Source organism: Stenella coeruleoalba, assembly GCF_951394435.1.
Source record: "Stenella coeruleoalba genome assembly, chromosome: 15".
Lineage (NCBI taxonomy): Eukaryota > Metazoa > Chordata > Mammalia > Artiodactyla > Delphinidae > Stenella > Stenella coeruleoalba.
Window position 1 is genome coordinate 65,951,383 of NC_137161.1, and position 17,861 is coordinate 65,969,243.

Genomic DNA, 17,861 nt, shown 5'->3' on the forward strand with positions numbered 1-17,861 from the left:
AAAATGTTTATAAAAGTAAAAACCCACAATGATGCAAGGCTCACTCAGTGTTTCGTTTGGTTCTCTGAATCCTGTTTAAAGAACCAATTAGATTAGCTGCTAAATATCACCACCAACATTTACCCCCCACCACACACACACACAGTATCCTCAAAGAACCATAGCTAAAATCAGTCAGACCACAGTGCATCAGATTACTTAAAATCCTACCCGAAGAGTCCTGTTACCAACCGCAGCCACATCTACCATACCTGGTGGAATTCTGCTGCAGAATCATTCGAAATACAGAGGGCGCAGCAAAGCATTGGGTAATAGGGTATTTGAATAATGTCTAGAAAGTTAGGAGAGAAAAAATTTTATTTTTGCAATTAAGATTTAAAACATAGATTTGTTATTAGCATTTTAATTCTGACCTCTCCTCTAGGAGAGCCCATTTATTCATCTGTTAATTCTTTCAGTATACCTAAATCGAGCATGAATTCCGTACATGGCATGTGTCAGGTACTATTGGAGCAACACAAGAAAGTCTAAGTTGAGGGGATGGGTAGGGAGGGAATGAAGGGAAAGTTTTGTTTTGTGAATTTGAATGGTAAATTTTTAATTTAACATTTTTCATTTTAGTCACTATCTCCCATCTTCAATAGGAGAGACTGAAACCAAGTAAGTTAAAAAGTTTATTTTTAAAAATTCACGAAAGTAATAATTGTAAAGTAAATTAAACAACTGAACTTTCAAATGCAGGGTTTGGGGTAAATTTGTAGACTCAGTTCTTTGAAATAATTCAAGCTTAAAATACACTGAGACTGTGGGGACACCCCTTGTAGGGGAAGAAGAATTAGACCTGGTGGGGGAAGGAGAGAGGTGGATTCATTGTGGTTTGTGCAGTTCTATGCCTCAGAGACTGGCAGGATGCAGGCAGAAAATAATGACGGAGAGGCAGATGTTGACATAGGGGCAGGGAATGAGAAGTGGGAGGTACAGTTTCAGGTGCTGGAGGGATGAGCAGATGAACTTAACCAACCAGCAGAAAAACAGGCGGAAACTAGCCTGGAGGGAGGACTGGACAGTTTTGAGAGCCACCCGAGTGGACGTACCTGCTGGAGAAATGGAAGTACAGGAAGCTGCTTAGAGGGGAGGGAAAGTTGAGGGCAGAGCCTTGGATGACTACGGTGTTCAGGGGTGAGCTGGGGGAACAGGCGGGAGCTGTAGCAAGTGGAGAATGTTCTGTGGAGCAATCTGACCTTAAGGGAGGAGAGACGGGGCTGGTCCGAGGTGTACCAGGGTGAAGGGCAGGTGTTCTTAGGATGAGGAACTTTGAATATGTTTATGGACTGAGGGAGTAGAGTCAATGAAAAATGACAGATTTCAAATACAGGAGAAAAGGTTTAATGAGTTAAAGATTAATAGAGAGGGGCTCCAAACACAAGGGCAGGGAAAAGAACAGGATCGGCAGCAGGTGTCGGGAGGGAGTTGGACGTTGAGAGGTGAAGGGGCAGGTCTGCCTCTGAGACAGAAAGCAGGGGAGTGAGCGGAGACACAAAGACAATTTTTAAGTGAAGAGAAATATGCTGAAGGAGTTCACGCAGGTGACCTCAGTTATTATCATGGTGTATGCATAACAGCAACTGCTACCACTTACTGAGTGTTCTCTCTGGGCTAGTCTCAGGGCTAAGCACTTTACACACCTTTCCTATGTCGTCTCATTAATATTCCCAACAATTTTGTGGAAATAGTAACCATTAAGACTCTCATTTTACAGGTAAGGAAACTGAAGCTCAGAGTGGTAAGCAAACCACTAATAAATGTCAATCATGGGATACGAAACTAGATCTGTCATATTCCAAGGCCTTTGTTTCTAAATATGTCATTAAATTGAGTAGCCACACAAATACAACATTCACACACCAGCTACCTGGCCCTGGTAGAGCCAGGATCCAGGATCCAGGAGACCTGAGCTTGTTCTGTTTACTTTCATTTCTCAAAACGTATATTCTGGTTCCCAGGTCCACAAAGTCTGATCCATAGGTCTAGGGAAAGGTTTGGAATATGTGTTTTCTTCAAAGTTACCTCTTGATGTAATTCTGATACGATGATTGATTCAGTGCTTCACACTTTGAGAAACCCAGAGCCAGGGTTATATTATGCTAAGAGTTATACTAAGAGGCTTCTTTGCTAATCAAGTATTTTCTCAGTTGGATCCAGTTTTTGAACTCGAAATGAGTTTTTTCTGGGAGTTTGTTGATATCGAAAGGTTCGTCTTCTTACCTGTACAATGACCTTGGGGTCAAACTGGGGCAGATGATGGACAAAGACTGTAGACCCCGCTGTCCATGGTTCAAGCAGGGACCCCAGGAAAGCCAGAACCCAGCCTGTGTCTGACAGGCACCAGAGGACATCAGACGTCTTCAGCTGCAGTAATTTCCTGCTAACTCCAAAATACAGTTAGCCTCAGATACTATTCTGACTACTATACTATCCTTCCCTTCTCTCCACCCGCATTCCTCCAGGATTTTGCTACTCAGTTGTTATCATTAGCACAGATACCAACTATCTACAAAAAGCCTTCTCTGTCCCCCTGGTCTGGTTAATAAGGTACAAAGTATATAGAACGTGGTCTGGTTTGAATATTACTAGTTGGGGGATGGAGAGAAGGGAGAAGAGTTTGGTTTAAAATTGATTAAATGGTTAATCCAGTTTCAGCCTCTATGTTTGTTCCAGGTTAGGGCAGTGGCTTGGTGTGGCTTAGTTCCAGGTATTATTTTTCCCTAACAGTTCATGACTGGGAAACTCTATGCCGGATTTGTCCACAATCAAGGAGAGGAGAGGACCTGTCACGTAAGGTCACATTGCTGGAGCATTTTATCTTTCCCCACCAAACCCTGGAACTACTGACAGGGACACAGGGGCTTGTCATTTGTGTGGTTTGCAGAATGCCTGCTGTTTCCACCCACATCTCCTCCATTCCTCCTGTAAAGGTGCTCAGGCAGGACCCAAATGTGCCTCCTTTGTCATTCAGATGCCTCTGTCAGCCTATACTTCTCATACCCTTAGGGGTCTGAACCAAAGAGAGCAGAAAGCATACAGCACGGGGTCAATTCCACCAAGAGTTCCTTTCCCAGCACATACACATATACAAACACACTTCACCCCAGATCTGTGGCCCAGCTTCTAAGCTGGTGCCCTCTCTCCTACCATGAAGGGAAGAAGGATCGCAAAGCAAGTCCATGGCTGTGCTTTGCCATCTTGGGGAAGCCTGTGGTCCCACTGGTGAAGAAGATGGCCATTGGGTCCAGGGTCTTTGACTTAATACAGGTGTGAACTGGGGATTCTGATCTGCAAAGGGATTCAATACAAAAGGACAGAAGTCATGTTTCCTGTTTTTCCATCCTCTGGGGAAGCAAAAGAAGCAATATGAGTCTTGGAGTCAGAAAACTGGGGTTTGCAACTCCCAGTATTAGGCACCAAACAAAGTTTATGGGTGACTTGGATAGGTGGACTGACATTTCTTCATTTTAAAAAGTGGGGAAAATATGATGGATTATTTTTACTTTAATAAACATTGAAATAGTATTTCCAATGATTCCACACAATGCTCTAAATGATTTACAAATAAGAACTCATTCAATCTTCAGAGCAACCCTAAGAGGTAAGTACTACTTTTATGCCCATTTTGTAGATGAGGGAACTGAGGCTCAGAGAGGTTAGGTAACTTACCTGAAGACATATAGCCAGCAAGTTGCAGAGCCAGGATTCAAACTCAGACAGTGCGATCCATATACTATGCTTTTAGTCACACTGCTAACCTTGTATTTTACACAGACTAGCTTCACGGGAATTTAACCTCATAAACTTGGTGTTGAAGGGTGGGAAAGAGAAAGCTAGGGAGAACGACAGTGTAAGGAATGTATACATGTACATCTGCCCTAGCATGAGCTACAGGGGGAAGGTAGAATTCGTAGCTCCCTCCGTCGGCCTCGGTTCTTGGGGAGCTTCTCCTTGGCCGAGAGTCTCTTTCTTGGGCCTATTACAATGGTAAATGCAAGCTTCCTACAGTACTCAGGCAGAGAGGCTGCAGGCAATCCCAGTGCTGCAGGGAGCCCTGGCTCTTGTGGAGAAATGATACCATACTGAGTCTGGGAAATTTAGGCGAGTTTTAATGAGTATTCTTTGTTTAAGCTATTTTAATCTAATTCTCTGACTTTAGAATCTAGCATAAGATGTGATTTCACTGTAATATTTGCCCTTGGGGGTTGAAGTAAAGAGCTTTAAAAACTGTGGAATTACTTCAAGAAAACAAATCCAGCATGGTTTGTGTGTGATATGAAAAATGCCTGAAGACTTGCAGAATCAGAGTTTTGGAGGTGGAGGGGTCTTTCTTACCTTTAGCACTTCCCTAACTTTTCCTTCAAGGCGTCCCTATAGACACCCACCCCCTAGGACATGGAAAGTGTTTGCTCCCAAAGCTGCCTGTCATTTTTTCCTCAGTACCATGTTTTACTGTAAAAATTCATCTGAACCTTTTGTTCAACTTCTTTAGTTGCTAATTATTTACATAAAAATAATATTCAGATTCCCCACCTACAAGGAACATGCAACACAATAACCCTCTGACTTTACACATCTCCTTTGCACAGGGGTGATTATATTTTAGTGAGAGAGCCATAGAAGTTCAATTTCCCCATTTTATACATAAAACAATTGCAGCCAAGAGAGGAGTAGGAACTAGCCCAGAGTTGCACAGCAAATCAGTGACATAGCTGTGAAGAGAAGCTCAGACCTGGTGAGCTTCCTCCCACTGGCTGCTTCTGTACCAGCACTAGGCAGTGAGTGGCTTTCTCCTGCCATTCCTCAGAAAGCACATTCATCAGACCAGAAACTCACCTAATCAGTGATCGGAAGTCCAGCCACCCTTTACGGCTGTGGTCAGACACCAGGAGCTTGGTTTTCAGAGCAGGACACTCAGAAGCCACAGAATCCACCTCTGGGGCAAGGGTATCTGTGGTCACGATGCCCTTGGCTTTAGACACTTGTAGGCGGTACAGAATGTCCTTGGCCTTCATCTGGGTGGTCCCTGGCATGAAGACGATCCCTAGGGATGAGAAAGAAACTGCCTGTTCTGGTATCTCTTTCACAGCCTCACAACCTTGGCTATCAGATCTGGTTTATCTGCAAAGAAATCCCTTAACTTCTTGGTATGCAAAGGATGGTCCACAGCATCAACACCCCCTAAGACACAGAATCTCACCCCCCACCCCAAACTTACTGAATCAGAATCTGCATTTTAACAAGGTCTCCAAGGGATTTCTATGCACATTAAAATTTGAAAAGCCTGCCCTAATAATTTCTACTCTAAATGGATCTAGCCAGTAGACAGGTGAGTCCTTCTCCATACAAATTTACACAGGATCTGGGAAAGATACAAGTAGGACAGTGTCCCTGACTCTGCCTCCCTGCCCCCATTTTTCTCCTCTCACTTCCTTCTCTGTCATCGTGAATCTCTTGTCATCTGTTGTCATCATTCCTTGTGTCATCTTGAATTTCCTCTCTTTCCTTCGTTCGTCATACCCAAAGTTAACTGCAATGTCCTTTGAACTTTTCTACTTTCCCTTCCATCTTCCATCACCAACAATTAGCTCAAGTCTTGTGTGCCCCTATTGCATTCTAATTTCTCCACCAGATGCCCTGTCCTGAATCTTCCTACTACCCACCTTCCATATTATTAGCCTGCTTAGTTCCAGAGAGCACTGACTTTTTCCCCTCCACATTTCTTCTCCCCACTAACACCTGGACCCTGTCTCCAGGAAAACACCACACTCCCCATCCTGACTCTGAGGGCACTGCTCACTCTCCATCTTTCTCTCGCACAACTCTATTCTCTATTTCAAGATGACCATTCTTCGTATAGGCTACTCCTGACTCTAAGCATTTCCATGTGCTATGACCATTCTTGGAATTTCCGTCCTTTGCTTCTACTCCTCTTTAATTCTTCTTATCCCAGAGGTCTCAAGTCATGTCTTGGGTTTCTCATGGACCATCTCTTCACTATACAGATGGCATGACTTCTCTATACTCCCTCAGCCACTGCTGTTAATTCTTGATCTTGACGGATTAATCAACTATTTGTGAGAAAACATGAGACGGAGAATATGTGACCAAGAGCACGACATGTTGTTGTATGAGCATGCATTATAGAACAACTGAAGTGATTCGAAAAAGAATCCATGAGTCCCATACTGATTATATAGATTAATGCACAGATAAGCAATTAAAAGGGAAAGGAAAATCTCTATAGAAGAATGCCAACTAATAAATGTAGAGGGAATGATATAAATAGAAAATCCTAATAAAAGACCACCATTAAAATATTCAATTCAGTCAAGAATCATCAGTGGATTGTCAAACCATAAGGTGAAAGACAGTTGGGGAACAGGATATTCACACAGTCCCATAAATATTATACGACAGATTACTTACTAACTACAAAAGGAAAAGGTACCTTTACAAAGGTGGATACTACCTTTCTAAAGTGATAATATCAATGATATTAGGGCAAACCAACTTTATATATCCCCAATGTGAGGCACCAAGGAAGACACAATGTTGCCCTTCTAGTGCCTGGGCTAGAAATGTCTAATCTGAAGATAATCATGAAGAAGGAGTCAGAAATACACATTTTGATGGGCCTTCTGCAAAACAACTGGCTTAGACGCTTCAAAATTGTCAGCATCATGTAGACAGTGTAGAATGTAGAGAAACATTCTAGATTAAAGGAGATGGGGGAGATATAACAACTATGTGCAATGCATTAGATTTTTGATTTAAACCAAATAAATGCTATAAAGGACATTATTGGGACATTCGAGGAATTTTGACGATGGATGTATATCGGGTAACTCTATTGCATCAGTGTTAAACTTCTTGTGTGATAACTCTACTGTGGTCATGTGAAGGAAATGTCTTGGATCTTAGCAGATGCATGCTGCAGTGTTTATCTGGTGTTTATGGGTGTCACAGTGTCTGCAACTGATTCTTAAATGACTCACTGGGAGAGAGGGCTCGAATATGGGAAAACGTTAACAATTGATGAATCTTATAAAGAAGCAAGAATGTCTGAGACCGTGTAAGAGAAAGTGTGTGTGTGTGTGTGTGTGAGAGAGAGAGAGAGAGAGAGAGCGAGAATTATGACATTGTGTTTGAGAGGGTGTGAGTATAAGGGAGAGAGTGGATGAGAAGGAGTAAAATAATATTTGAGTGAGTCTGAGAAAAAGAAAGACTGTGAAGAAGAAAAATTGGGGGGAAGAGAAAGCACCTAATATTTCAGGACAATCTGGCTCTAGGTGAGCCCAAAGGTCTGCTTGGGTCACTGACCTGTTCGGATGCAGGCCACGATCACCAGCCACCACTCAGGCACTCGAGGCAGAATCAAGGCTAGATGGTCTCCCTCCTGGAGGCCACAGGTCTGTGTGAAGACGTTGGCTGCACGACGGGTTAAGTCTGTCATCTCTCTGAAACTCCACTTCACTTCATCCCCTTGATTATTCACCCACCACAGGGCTGGGTTTGGACCTCTCTTGCCTTCCTGGTTAGGATCATATGCTACATGTTATTTCCTGATTCAAAGGAAAGGGGCACTAATGTGGCCAATCCACTACCACAGTCACATTCCGCTGTGAGTGTAGCTCAAGGTCTGAGATCCCATTTTAAAGCATTTATAGCGCCAAGAGAAGTTGGGGGGAGGTGTGATCCAGCCAACGTCTTCGGGTCTGCTGTAACCCCCTCGTCTTAAGTCACATAAAACCATGAAGAGCCTTCATGTTACTTATTGAAGACTTACAATTTTATTCCCCATGTGTCTGCCTTAGTTCCACATGGACAGTAGGTTACTCTCTGTGCCTCAGTTTTCTCACCTATGAAAAGGGTATAATAATACTACCTAGAATGTAGTAAAGTTCAAATTAATTATTTTAAAAGGTCAAGTGTGTATAACAGTGTCTAGCATATAGTAGGTGCTCAATAAAATTACTGTTATTATTATTACAACAAAATAAAAGAGGATAATTTAATTCCTGAATATTTGAGGAAATTATTTTTTAAATTAAGGTACCTCTAGAGGTGCAAGAAGTCAGTCTTGGAAGCTCCAGGGCCTTTTTCCCTCACTAAAACATCAAGTAAACAACAATAGACTAAGATGCCTTTGTAGGAATTTAGAAAAGAGTCACAAACCCACAGCAACCAACAAATGCCCAAACAATAAAAAGTCATAATCAAAATGGTAAGAAATTTTGTGGTGTTTTTGCTTATTCTTGCACCACCCACTCTCTGATGTGGTACAGTGTAGTCAGAGGAAGCCACCCAATTCCCAGCCCCTCCCCTGGGATAGATGAAAAAGACTGAAACTTGTGTGCAACGTTCTAGCTTGTCTGGAGGCGGCCTTAGGCACTGGTTTCTGTCTTGACTGACCTGGAGCTCAGATGGGTATGACGGCATATTGGAGGTATCTGAAAACAGTGGGAAATGTCACAGTGTGGGGAAATTGTAGACCTGTGGTTACCTAGGGATTAGAGACTACAGACAAAGAAAGAATAGAACATTTAAGTCTCCCAGAAGAAACAGACTTTTAAGAAAGTTAAAATGTTAAAGAGCAGCGAAAACTCGAAAAAAAAAAAAAAAAAAAAACACACATCGACAGGACCAGGAAAGACACATGCCAGAGAAGACCTTAAGTTTTCGTACTGAGCAGATTATTGAAGGTCTTTCCCTGCTTGGATCCAGGCTGCAAAGACTGAGAGAGGAAGCTATTTCTTTTAAATATGCAATTTTTAACAACAGATCACAAGGTCTACAAAGAAAAAGAGAAGAAGCCTATTCAAAGTAACAACATGAATCTCCAGAAACTGACCCTAAAGAGACATAGGCTGCAGTTACTAGACAAAGGTTTTTAAATGACTGTCTTAAATACACTGAAAAAGCTAAAGGAAAACACAAAGAACTAAAGCAAATCAGGAAAATAATATATGCACAAAATGAGAATATCAACAAAGAGATACAAATTATAAAAAGAACCAAACAGAAATTTTGGAGCTGAGAAATATAATAACTGAATTGAAAACTTCACAAAGGGACTCAACAGCAGACTTCAGTAGGCAGAAGAAAGAATCAGTACACTTGAAGACAAGTCATCTAAAATTAATGAGTCAGAAGAACAAAAAGAAAAATACAAGAAGAAAAATGAACAGAGCCTAAGAAACTTATGGGCCACAATCAAATAGACCAATATACACATTATGGGACTATCAGAAGGAGAAAAAAGAGAGAAAATGGAGCATAGAACTTATCTGAAGTAATAATGGCTAAAAACTTCTCAAATTTGAGGAAAGGCATGGAGAGACAAATACAAGAGGCTCAATGAACTCCAAGTAGGAAAACCCAGACACCCACAGAGAGACATTACAATCAAACTACAGGTGACAAAGACAAAGAGAGCATCTTAAAAGCAGCAAGAGAAAAGTGACTCATCAGGTGAAATTCTTAATAAGATTACCAGTGGATTGAAGACCAGAAGGCAGTGAAATTATATATTTAAAGTGATAAAGAAAAAAAAACTGTCAACCAAAAATTCTATATCTAGCAAAATTGTCCGTCAAAAATGAGGGAGAATATGTATGGCTGAGTTGCTTCACTGTGCACATGAAACTATCACAACATTGTTAATCAGCTATACTCCAATATAAATTAAATAGTTTTTTAAAAATGAGGGAGAAATTAGGACATTCTCAGATTAAAAAAAAAAAACAACAATGAGGGAGTTCATTATCCTTAGACTTTCCCTACAAGAAATGCCAAAAGGAGTTAAGTTGAAATGAAAGGACATTAGAGAGTAACTTAAATATAAAAGTATAAAGTTCTTTAATAAAGATAGATACAAAGACAAATATAAAAACAGTATTGTTATAATTTTGGTTCATAACTTCACTTTTTATTCTTTCACTGTATGGAAACCACAAAAGCATAAAAAATAATTATAAATCTATGTTAATGGGTAGACAATATGTAAAGATATAGTTTGTGAAATCAATAACATAATATAGGAAGGTGCAAGGCAACTGGAAAACAGTAGGGTTTTGTATGTGAATGAAGTTATGTTGTTATTAGTTTCAAATGAAGTGTTATAATTTGGAATGTTATATGTAATCCCCACGGTAATCACAAAGAAATTATCTACAGAATATTCCCAAAAGGAAACGAAAAGAAAATCAAAACATATCACTACAAAAAATCAACTAAATACAGAGGAAGGCAGTAAGGGATGAACTGAGGGACACAAAAGCTGTGACATCAAGGAATCAATTAACAATATGACAATAGTCAGTCATCCTTATCAGTAATTACTTTTTTTTTTTTTTTTTTTGCCGTACGCGGGCCTCTCACTGTTGTGGCCTCTCCTGTCGCGGAGCACAGGCTCTGGATGTGCAGGCTCAGCGGCCATGGCTCATGGGCCTAACCGCTCTGTGGCATGTGGGATCTTCCCGGACCAGGGCACAAACCCGTGTCCCCTGCATCGGCAGGCACACTCTCAACCACTGTGCCACCAGGGAAGCCCAGTAATTACTTTAAATGTAAGTGAATGAAATTCCCCAATCAAAAGAACTAGATTGGTAAAATGGATAAAAAACTCAGAATTCAACTATATGCTGTCGACAGAATTGTTACTTCCATGTGATGGAATGTGATAAAACCAATCAAAAAACTTTCAGAATATTTTTGCAATAAAAATCTTATAATACAACATCAATTTAGAAAAGGAAAACCACATTTACATTAAATCCAAACTTATATAATAGTATCCATTCATTCATTCAATATATATTTGCCAAGTTCTCATTATTTCTTAGGTACTGTTCTTAGACCAAAAGGATACAATGGTGAACAAGACATATATACACATGTATGTAAACAGTTTTAAATGTTTATGGACAATTTTCATTTTCTTGTTTAAATCAAGTCTTTTATTTTCCCCAAGTAAAACGATTTTTTAAAGTTTTTTTAATTCCCCAAACAAAGCATGTTCAGAGTAAAAGTTCACGCAAGGCACAATCTTACTAACAGAAAAATTTCTTATGAACAGAAAAATTTCTTCAAATTTCTCAACACATTGTCACTTCCTGAAGGTCAACACTGATAACTGTTTGGTGTATAATCTTCCAGAAATTATTTCCCTCATATGTGCAAACATGATCGTACCATCTTTGCCTCATATGATTGGAACAAAAGAGTGTGTCTCACCTGAGATAAGAATTATATACATATATACATACATACACACACACAGATATATGTATATACATATAGTCACATCTATGGAAAAATCAGTGCTATGAAAAAAATTATTCTCCAACAGATTAAGGAATGTTAGCAAGTATAAATGACTAGTTGTGCACTGTCTATATAAGGGGAACAGATTATATAATTTCTGTATGAGTTTACAAAATGATAGAAAGTTTGGCGTATCAAGGTGAAAACAATTGTTTTAATTCAGATAAAAGTTTAGACTCTTAACTCTTGCAACTTGAAGAAGATATTGCTTAAGGATTTACGGTTTGGGGGGCTCAGAATTAATCTGATAATGTGATATTAAGATTAGCATGTTTTCAAGAAGATAAAACACAACCTTTAAACTGGATATGAGATTTACAGTTTTATGCAGTGAAGTCTGAAGCCAATGGAAATTGAGAAATAGATCTAAAAAATAAAACACTAAGTCAGCAATAAAAAGGAATGAAGAAGTAATACACAAGACAGTATGAATGAATCTCAAAAACATGCTGAGTAAAAGAAACCAGACACAAAAGACTGCATCTTATATTATTCCATTTCTGTGAAACACTAGGAAAGAGAAATATAAGGGCTAGTGACAGCAAATTAGTGTCTACCTGGGGCTCAGGGTGGGGATGGGAAGGTATTGACTAGGAAAGGACAAAAGGAAATTTTTAAGGTGGTAGAAATGTTCTAAAACTTATTAAACTTTCACATAAAATGTGTGAATTGTATTCTAGGTAAATTATAGATCAAAACAGTTGATTTAAATAAACAAAAACCTACATAGCTACTCCTTGTTAATCTCTAACTAAAATATACTTCAAAGAAGGAAAACGGGAAAGTAGATCAATTAATCATGTGATTGATGAATGAGATGATTCTTTTTGAATGTTAAAACACATAAGAATTTATTGCCTATAGAAAGGACTTGCTTCTTTTTAATTAAAATGAAATACAAGTAGAATTTCTATAATTTCTGTAAATTAATGATAGAATATGATAGATTTCATAGAATTTAAATCCTAATTGACATAGATAAAACACTTTCCCCAACAATGATATAACTCACATTCTCTTCCATTGCATTTGGAATGTTTACTAACCTCCAGAAATTTCAAAAGTCAGAGTATACTTTTTGACCACAATAGAATTAAGCTAGAAATCATTAACAAGAAGACAATGAGAAACCCACCTCAACTATCAGGAAACTCACCGATACATTTCTATGTAATCTATGGGCCAGAGAAGAATCAAAAGGCAAATAAAAAATATTTTGAACTTAATGATAATAAAATATGACATATCAAAATTGGTATAATGTACCTAAGAGGAGTGCTTAGTGGGAAATTTATACTTTCAATACAGATATTGGAAAAGAAGGAAGGCTTAAAAGTATGGACATAAACTTCCATCTCAAGAAGCTGAAAAAAGAATAGCAAATTAAGTCAAAGGAATGTACAAGGAAAGAAATAATAAAGATAACAGTAGGCATCAATGGAATGGAGAGCAAATACACAAGAGAGAATATCAGTAAAACCTAAACTGGTTTTGAAAAGATTTATAAAATTGGTAAACTCTTAGGAAGACTTATCAAGGAAAAAAAAAAGAGAATAACATATTAAAAACATCAAGAATAAAAAGTGTACATTATTACAAATCTTACAGACATTAAAATAGCAATAATAAAAATATTAATAACTTTATGTCAAAAAATAACTTTATGACATTTTGAATGAAATGAACAAATTGCTAAAGAAATTTAACTTTCCAAAGTTGATGAATAGAAATCTTAATAACCTATTAAAAAAAATTAAATCCTTTACTAAAAGCTTTTCTGCAATGAAAACCCCAGATTTTATGTCTAAATATTTTGATATGCATGCTAGTGTGCTGAGTTTGACCTGAAAAACTGCTGGTTTTTACTTTTTTAGGAAAACAGTGATAATTATACTTTAATTATATCTCAATAAAACAATAACAAAAAAATAGTGATAACTTTTAAATTCTTTATTAAAGCTCTTAGAAGAGCACCTGGTACATAGTAAATGTTCGTTAAATATGTACTGAATGAATAAATAAAAAACAACAACTCTGGAATATAAATAAGGAATTTCAGGGTTAAATTAAATCTAAAGATGACCCCAATCACCAGTGGGCCAACCCCAGCTCCAGGTGCCCCAGTCCCCATGGCCAGCTATCCCAGGATCCAGCTTCACCCATCAGTGAGCCAAGATCAGCCCTGGAACATCCCAGGCCACATGGCCAGCCACATCAGGGACCATCCCTGGCTACAGGCTGGCAACCACTACATGAGACCGGAAATGTCAGCCAACCAGTCTGGGGGCCAGCCTTGACTACCAGTGCACCCACGGTAGTTGGCCATGCCACAACAGAAGGGCCCACATAGCCCACAGAGGGGGGGACCCTAGAGCATATAACCCTAGAGCATATAACACTGGTGACCAGAGGGGAGTGTGCTGCTGGGTCCATAGGACATCTCCTACATTAGGCCACTTCTCCAAGATCAGGAACCACTTATGTAAGAATGTTAAAAGGCAAAGAAATAAAATCATCTATACCCACAATAAGTAGTTAATGGATATGCAAAAGAAAAATATGTAAAATATGTCATCAAAAACAACAAACATGGGGATGAACAGTAAAAATGTAAGGTGGTTAGAATGCATTTGACCTTAGGAGATCATCAACTTAAAAAAAATATATATATATATATATGTATCTCATGACAACCCCAAACCAAAAACCTATAATAGGTACACACACAGAAGAGTGAAAGAAATTCAAGCATAATACTAAACATGGTCATCAAATCACAAGGGACGAGAGGAAAAAAAGAAGAACAAAACAGGAACTACCAAAACAACCAGAAAACAGCAAAATGGCAATAAGTACATACCTAGCAATAATTACTTAAATATAAATGGATTAGTATTCCAATCAAAAGACATAGAGTAGCTAAATGGATTAAAAAAAAAAACAAGACCCATTATATCCTGCCTACAAGAGGCTCACTTCAGATCTAAAGTCACACACAGACTGAAAAAGTCGGGGGATGGAAAAAAGTATTCCATATAAATGGAAGTAAAAAAAAAAAAGCTGGTGCGACAATACACATATCAGACACTACACTTATTGAGCAATATTTATTACTAAATCACATCAGAAGGTGGTAAGAAGAATTTGCTCCTGTCATGATTTTTGCCCAAACAAACAGAAGTCAATGTCACAGATGCTGTACTCATCTCTCCTGAGACATGAAGTGGAGAATCACACTATCAAAAGAGGAAAGATGGAGCGTTGTACGTTGCTTACTTTTCTATCCCTATCTTATCTAGAATAGTGTTTGGCACATGTTAGGTACTCATTAAATCCTAACTGAATGAATGAATGCAGTATCAAAGAGACAGAATGAATGATTTTGGACATGAACATGACCTCTCATGAATAGATTTGGGAGGCTGCTCCATGAATCAGTTGGAGTGTAGTATCCTTGGAGCCTAGAGTAATATAGGGTTTAATTCCCAAGGATAGTCAGGGGTTGTAAATTGGTGGCCTGAATGAGTGACTATATTCCACCCCTGGACGTATGTTGCCTGGCTTATGCTAAAAAAAGTTACATTAAAATGTTGGATTTCTAACTTAACATTTTTAAAAAGTAAAATGTGTTGAAAATTGAGTCAAAATCAATTCTATTTGTTATGGTTTGGGTTGTGTTGTTGATTAGGCTACGGATCAGTTTCTGAATGACGCTTGTTAAGTTGTAAGGGGAGGCCCAGAAAGCCAGAGTGGACTATGGTGGCGTGCCCTCTAGAAGGTCTTCCATGGGAGCAACATCAATCCATACAGTGCTCATACGGCAAGTTTCAAAATTAATGTATCCCACAAAGGGGTACTGAGGGATTGCTAGGTGTCAGACACCATACGTCACTAGAGAGACACTGATCACGATCAAGGCAATTGGAAAAGTAGAAACAGACAGATCAGAACTGTTGTGAGAATGAATGTAAATGGGGTGGAGATGCTGGGGGTAGGAGAAGTTTGGAGATATGGAGGAACTGACAATGACCCAACAAAGACGCGGCATTCCGTGGGCAAATATTTACATGGTGATAATCTCCAGGGGTTGATGTGTGAACTAATAAGGACTTTATGAAGACAAATACAGAAAAAAAAGTGATGGCCTCTCCAGCCATTTCTCATGATTCAAAAGGTCTAACCTGAGTTTTGGTCTGGGCAGTGATGAAAGTCAGTTTGTAGTCTGAAGGCAGAGCTGTTTGGACATCATCAGATTGTGAGACCAGGTTAAACAGTGGATTATAGAATCAGACAGCCTGGACCCAAGTCCTGCTCCTTCACTTATTAGGTATGTGAATTCTGCAGGTTATTTGACCCCTTGGAACCTCAGTTTCCTCAACTGGAAAATGGGGATAATTAAAGTGTCCATCTAAACAGTATATTAAGTGCAAAGTACTTGACATGGCACATAAAAAAAAAAGGCTCTCCATAACTGAGGGCTCTATTTTCCCTGGAGTTATTATGGAAATTCAGAAAAAGGAAAAAGATGGAGGTAGGAACAAAGTCCCTATGAAAGGCATGTAAGCTTTGAATACTAACATATGAATGTATGTTCATGGGAAATTAAAAATACATCAACTCTCTGACTCCATCTCAGGTGAATTCTTTCTTCTGTACAAAGACAGTGTTCAGTGGGTTTTCACAATGTGGACATTACCAGCTGGGACCTAGTAGCTGGAACACCACCCACTGTCTACCCCAACTCCTAGTGTCACCACTGCTCCCCTCTTGGTCTGTCTCTTGGTAAAAGACAAACCAAGAACGTGCATTTTTCTGCAGAGACCACAGGGACAGGATTCTCTGGACACACCGTAAAGCCACACGCTCAAGTAGGTAGTTGATAGGGAAGACTCCAGATGTACTTGCCATCCTCATAGGAAGATAGATGACATGATTTTGTTACATGGTCAGATGTTCATGTGCACAGTCAGGTTGCCTGTACCCTCCCTCTCGGTGTAGGCTGAAGTCAAGCCCAAGTGTGATGAGATGAATTCTAGTTAGACTCACAGTTCCAGTAGTTGAAGGTGAGAATCCAGACCAACATCAGCTTGCTGACCTGTGATTAGAACTTGACACTTGGTCACAGTTACCTGACTGTGTACCAGATACTTTCACCTGCTGTCTTGTTTCTTAAATGAGATTATCCCCATTTCACAGATAAAACCACTGGGGCTCAGAGAATTGAGTAAGTGTCCAGGCTGAGAATTGAAGCCCAAAACATAAGCTTTTCATGATACTTGTAAGCTTAGCCAGAAGCCATTCTTAGTTCTGTGCCCCTCAACCTACTAGGAGCAAGAAGTTAATCCTGTTCTCACCCCCCAGCATGGGTGCCTCCTTACCTTCTCCATTTGAGTCCAGTAGTCCAGTACATCACTTGCAAAGTTAAATTCCTCAGGTGTATCATAGTCATTCCATCTTGGGGCTCCAGCTCCCGACAAAGACTGGCAGCGCAGGTACTGAGGGGCAGGGTAGAAGCCACAGCGGGATCTGTGGATGTCCCAGAGGACCCGGAACTTCATCAGCCATCGCATGGTGGAGCAGTCCTCAGGAAGCAGGCACAGAATTCTCAGGCCACCACCTGCCTTGAGAAGAGACGGCTAATACGTCGGTCATTAGAGCAGGAACTTCTTCCACAAAATGAAGGCACATTCCTGGTTAACTGCTAGAGTGATAACTTTGTTTCCGCTCACTGGAATTTGGAACGCACAACTTACTGATTTAGGTGGGGATTTCTCCTCCCAGATGAGGCCAAAAATGATGGGGAGGGGCTATAGCTACCAGATAAGGTTGGCACATATTTCTGAGGGTCTCCTTCTCTTTTTGTACCCCCTGGGATGGCAGCCATGTGGTCAACCCCGTTTTGGTAGAAACTCATCATTTTGAAGGTCCTGTACCTCATGTTATCCTTGCTCTGGAGACCCCTCTTCCCACCGAGCCCAAATGTATGGTTCTCATGGAAACGAACATATTTTTAGATGATTCCACCCCCTGTTCAAAGTTGACTGGTCCAGAGCTGAGCAGTCATTTCCCATGATTTTTTAATCCAAACTGGGCTAATCATAATCCTTCTCCAAAATCTGTGTGTGTGCTTGTTACCAAAGGGTACATAAGGCAGTCTCGCCTTGGTGGGAGCCATGAAACGCACACTTTGGACACTGTCGGTGGCTATAATTCCTGTCATGTGGAGATAACTGCTCTGCATGAGTGAAGAAAACAAGGAAGATTTCAGAGACATGGAAATAAGGGGCAGAGAGTATCTCAGAGGCATGCAAGTCTCTGGTTCAGAACTATTGTTCCTGAGGCCCGTCTGCATCTCTACCCCTGTCTTGGTAATATCCTGTCCTGAATTCTATGAGCCAACAGTTTTTCCTGCCTGAGATTGGGTTTCTGTCACTTGAGACTCTAAGAATATTGACAAACATGCACCAGCACACTCAGGACAGAGGAGG

At 39.8% G+C, this 17,861-nt stretch overlaps 1 protein-coding gene across 6 annotated transcripts in view; it reads right to left on the reverse strand.

The window, feature by feature from the left end:
- LOC307198813 (acyl-coenzyme A synthetase ACSM1, mitochondrial) overlaps nucleotides 1-17,861 on the reverse strand; it is a 48,631-nt gene that overhangs the window by 16,245 nt on the left and 14,525 nt on the right. For 3 of the 6 annotated variants that reach the window (XM_079946053.1, XM_079946052.1, XM_079946054.1), the window contains exons 3-8: nucleotides 16,752-17,009; nucleotides 7,369-7,579; nucleotides 4,882-5,089; nucleotides 3,193-3,333; nucleotides 2,266-2,425; nucleotides 252-331 (exon numbers count right to left, since the gene is read on the reverse strand). In XM_079946053.1, the coding sequence (XP_079802179.1) occupies nucleotides 252-331; nucleotides 2,266-2,425; nucleotides 3,193-3,333; nucleotides 4,882-5,089; nucleotides 7,369-7,579; nucleotides 16,752-17,009 (1,058 nt within the window). Of the gene's footprint in view, nucleotides 1-251; nucleotides 332-2,265; nucleotides 2,426-3,192; nucleotides 3,334-4,881; nucleotides 5,090-7,368; nucleotides 7,580-16,751; nucleotides 17,010-17,861 lie in introns of those variants that run through there. The other 3 variants (XM_079946055.1, XM_079946056.1, XM_079946057.1) reach the window with 3 other exon arrangements.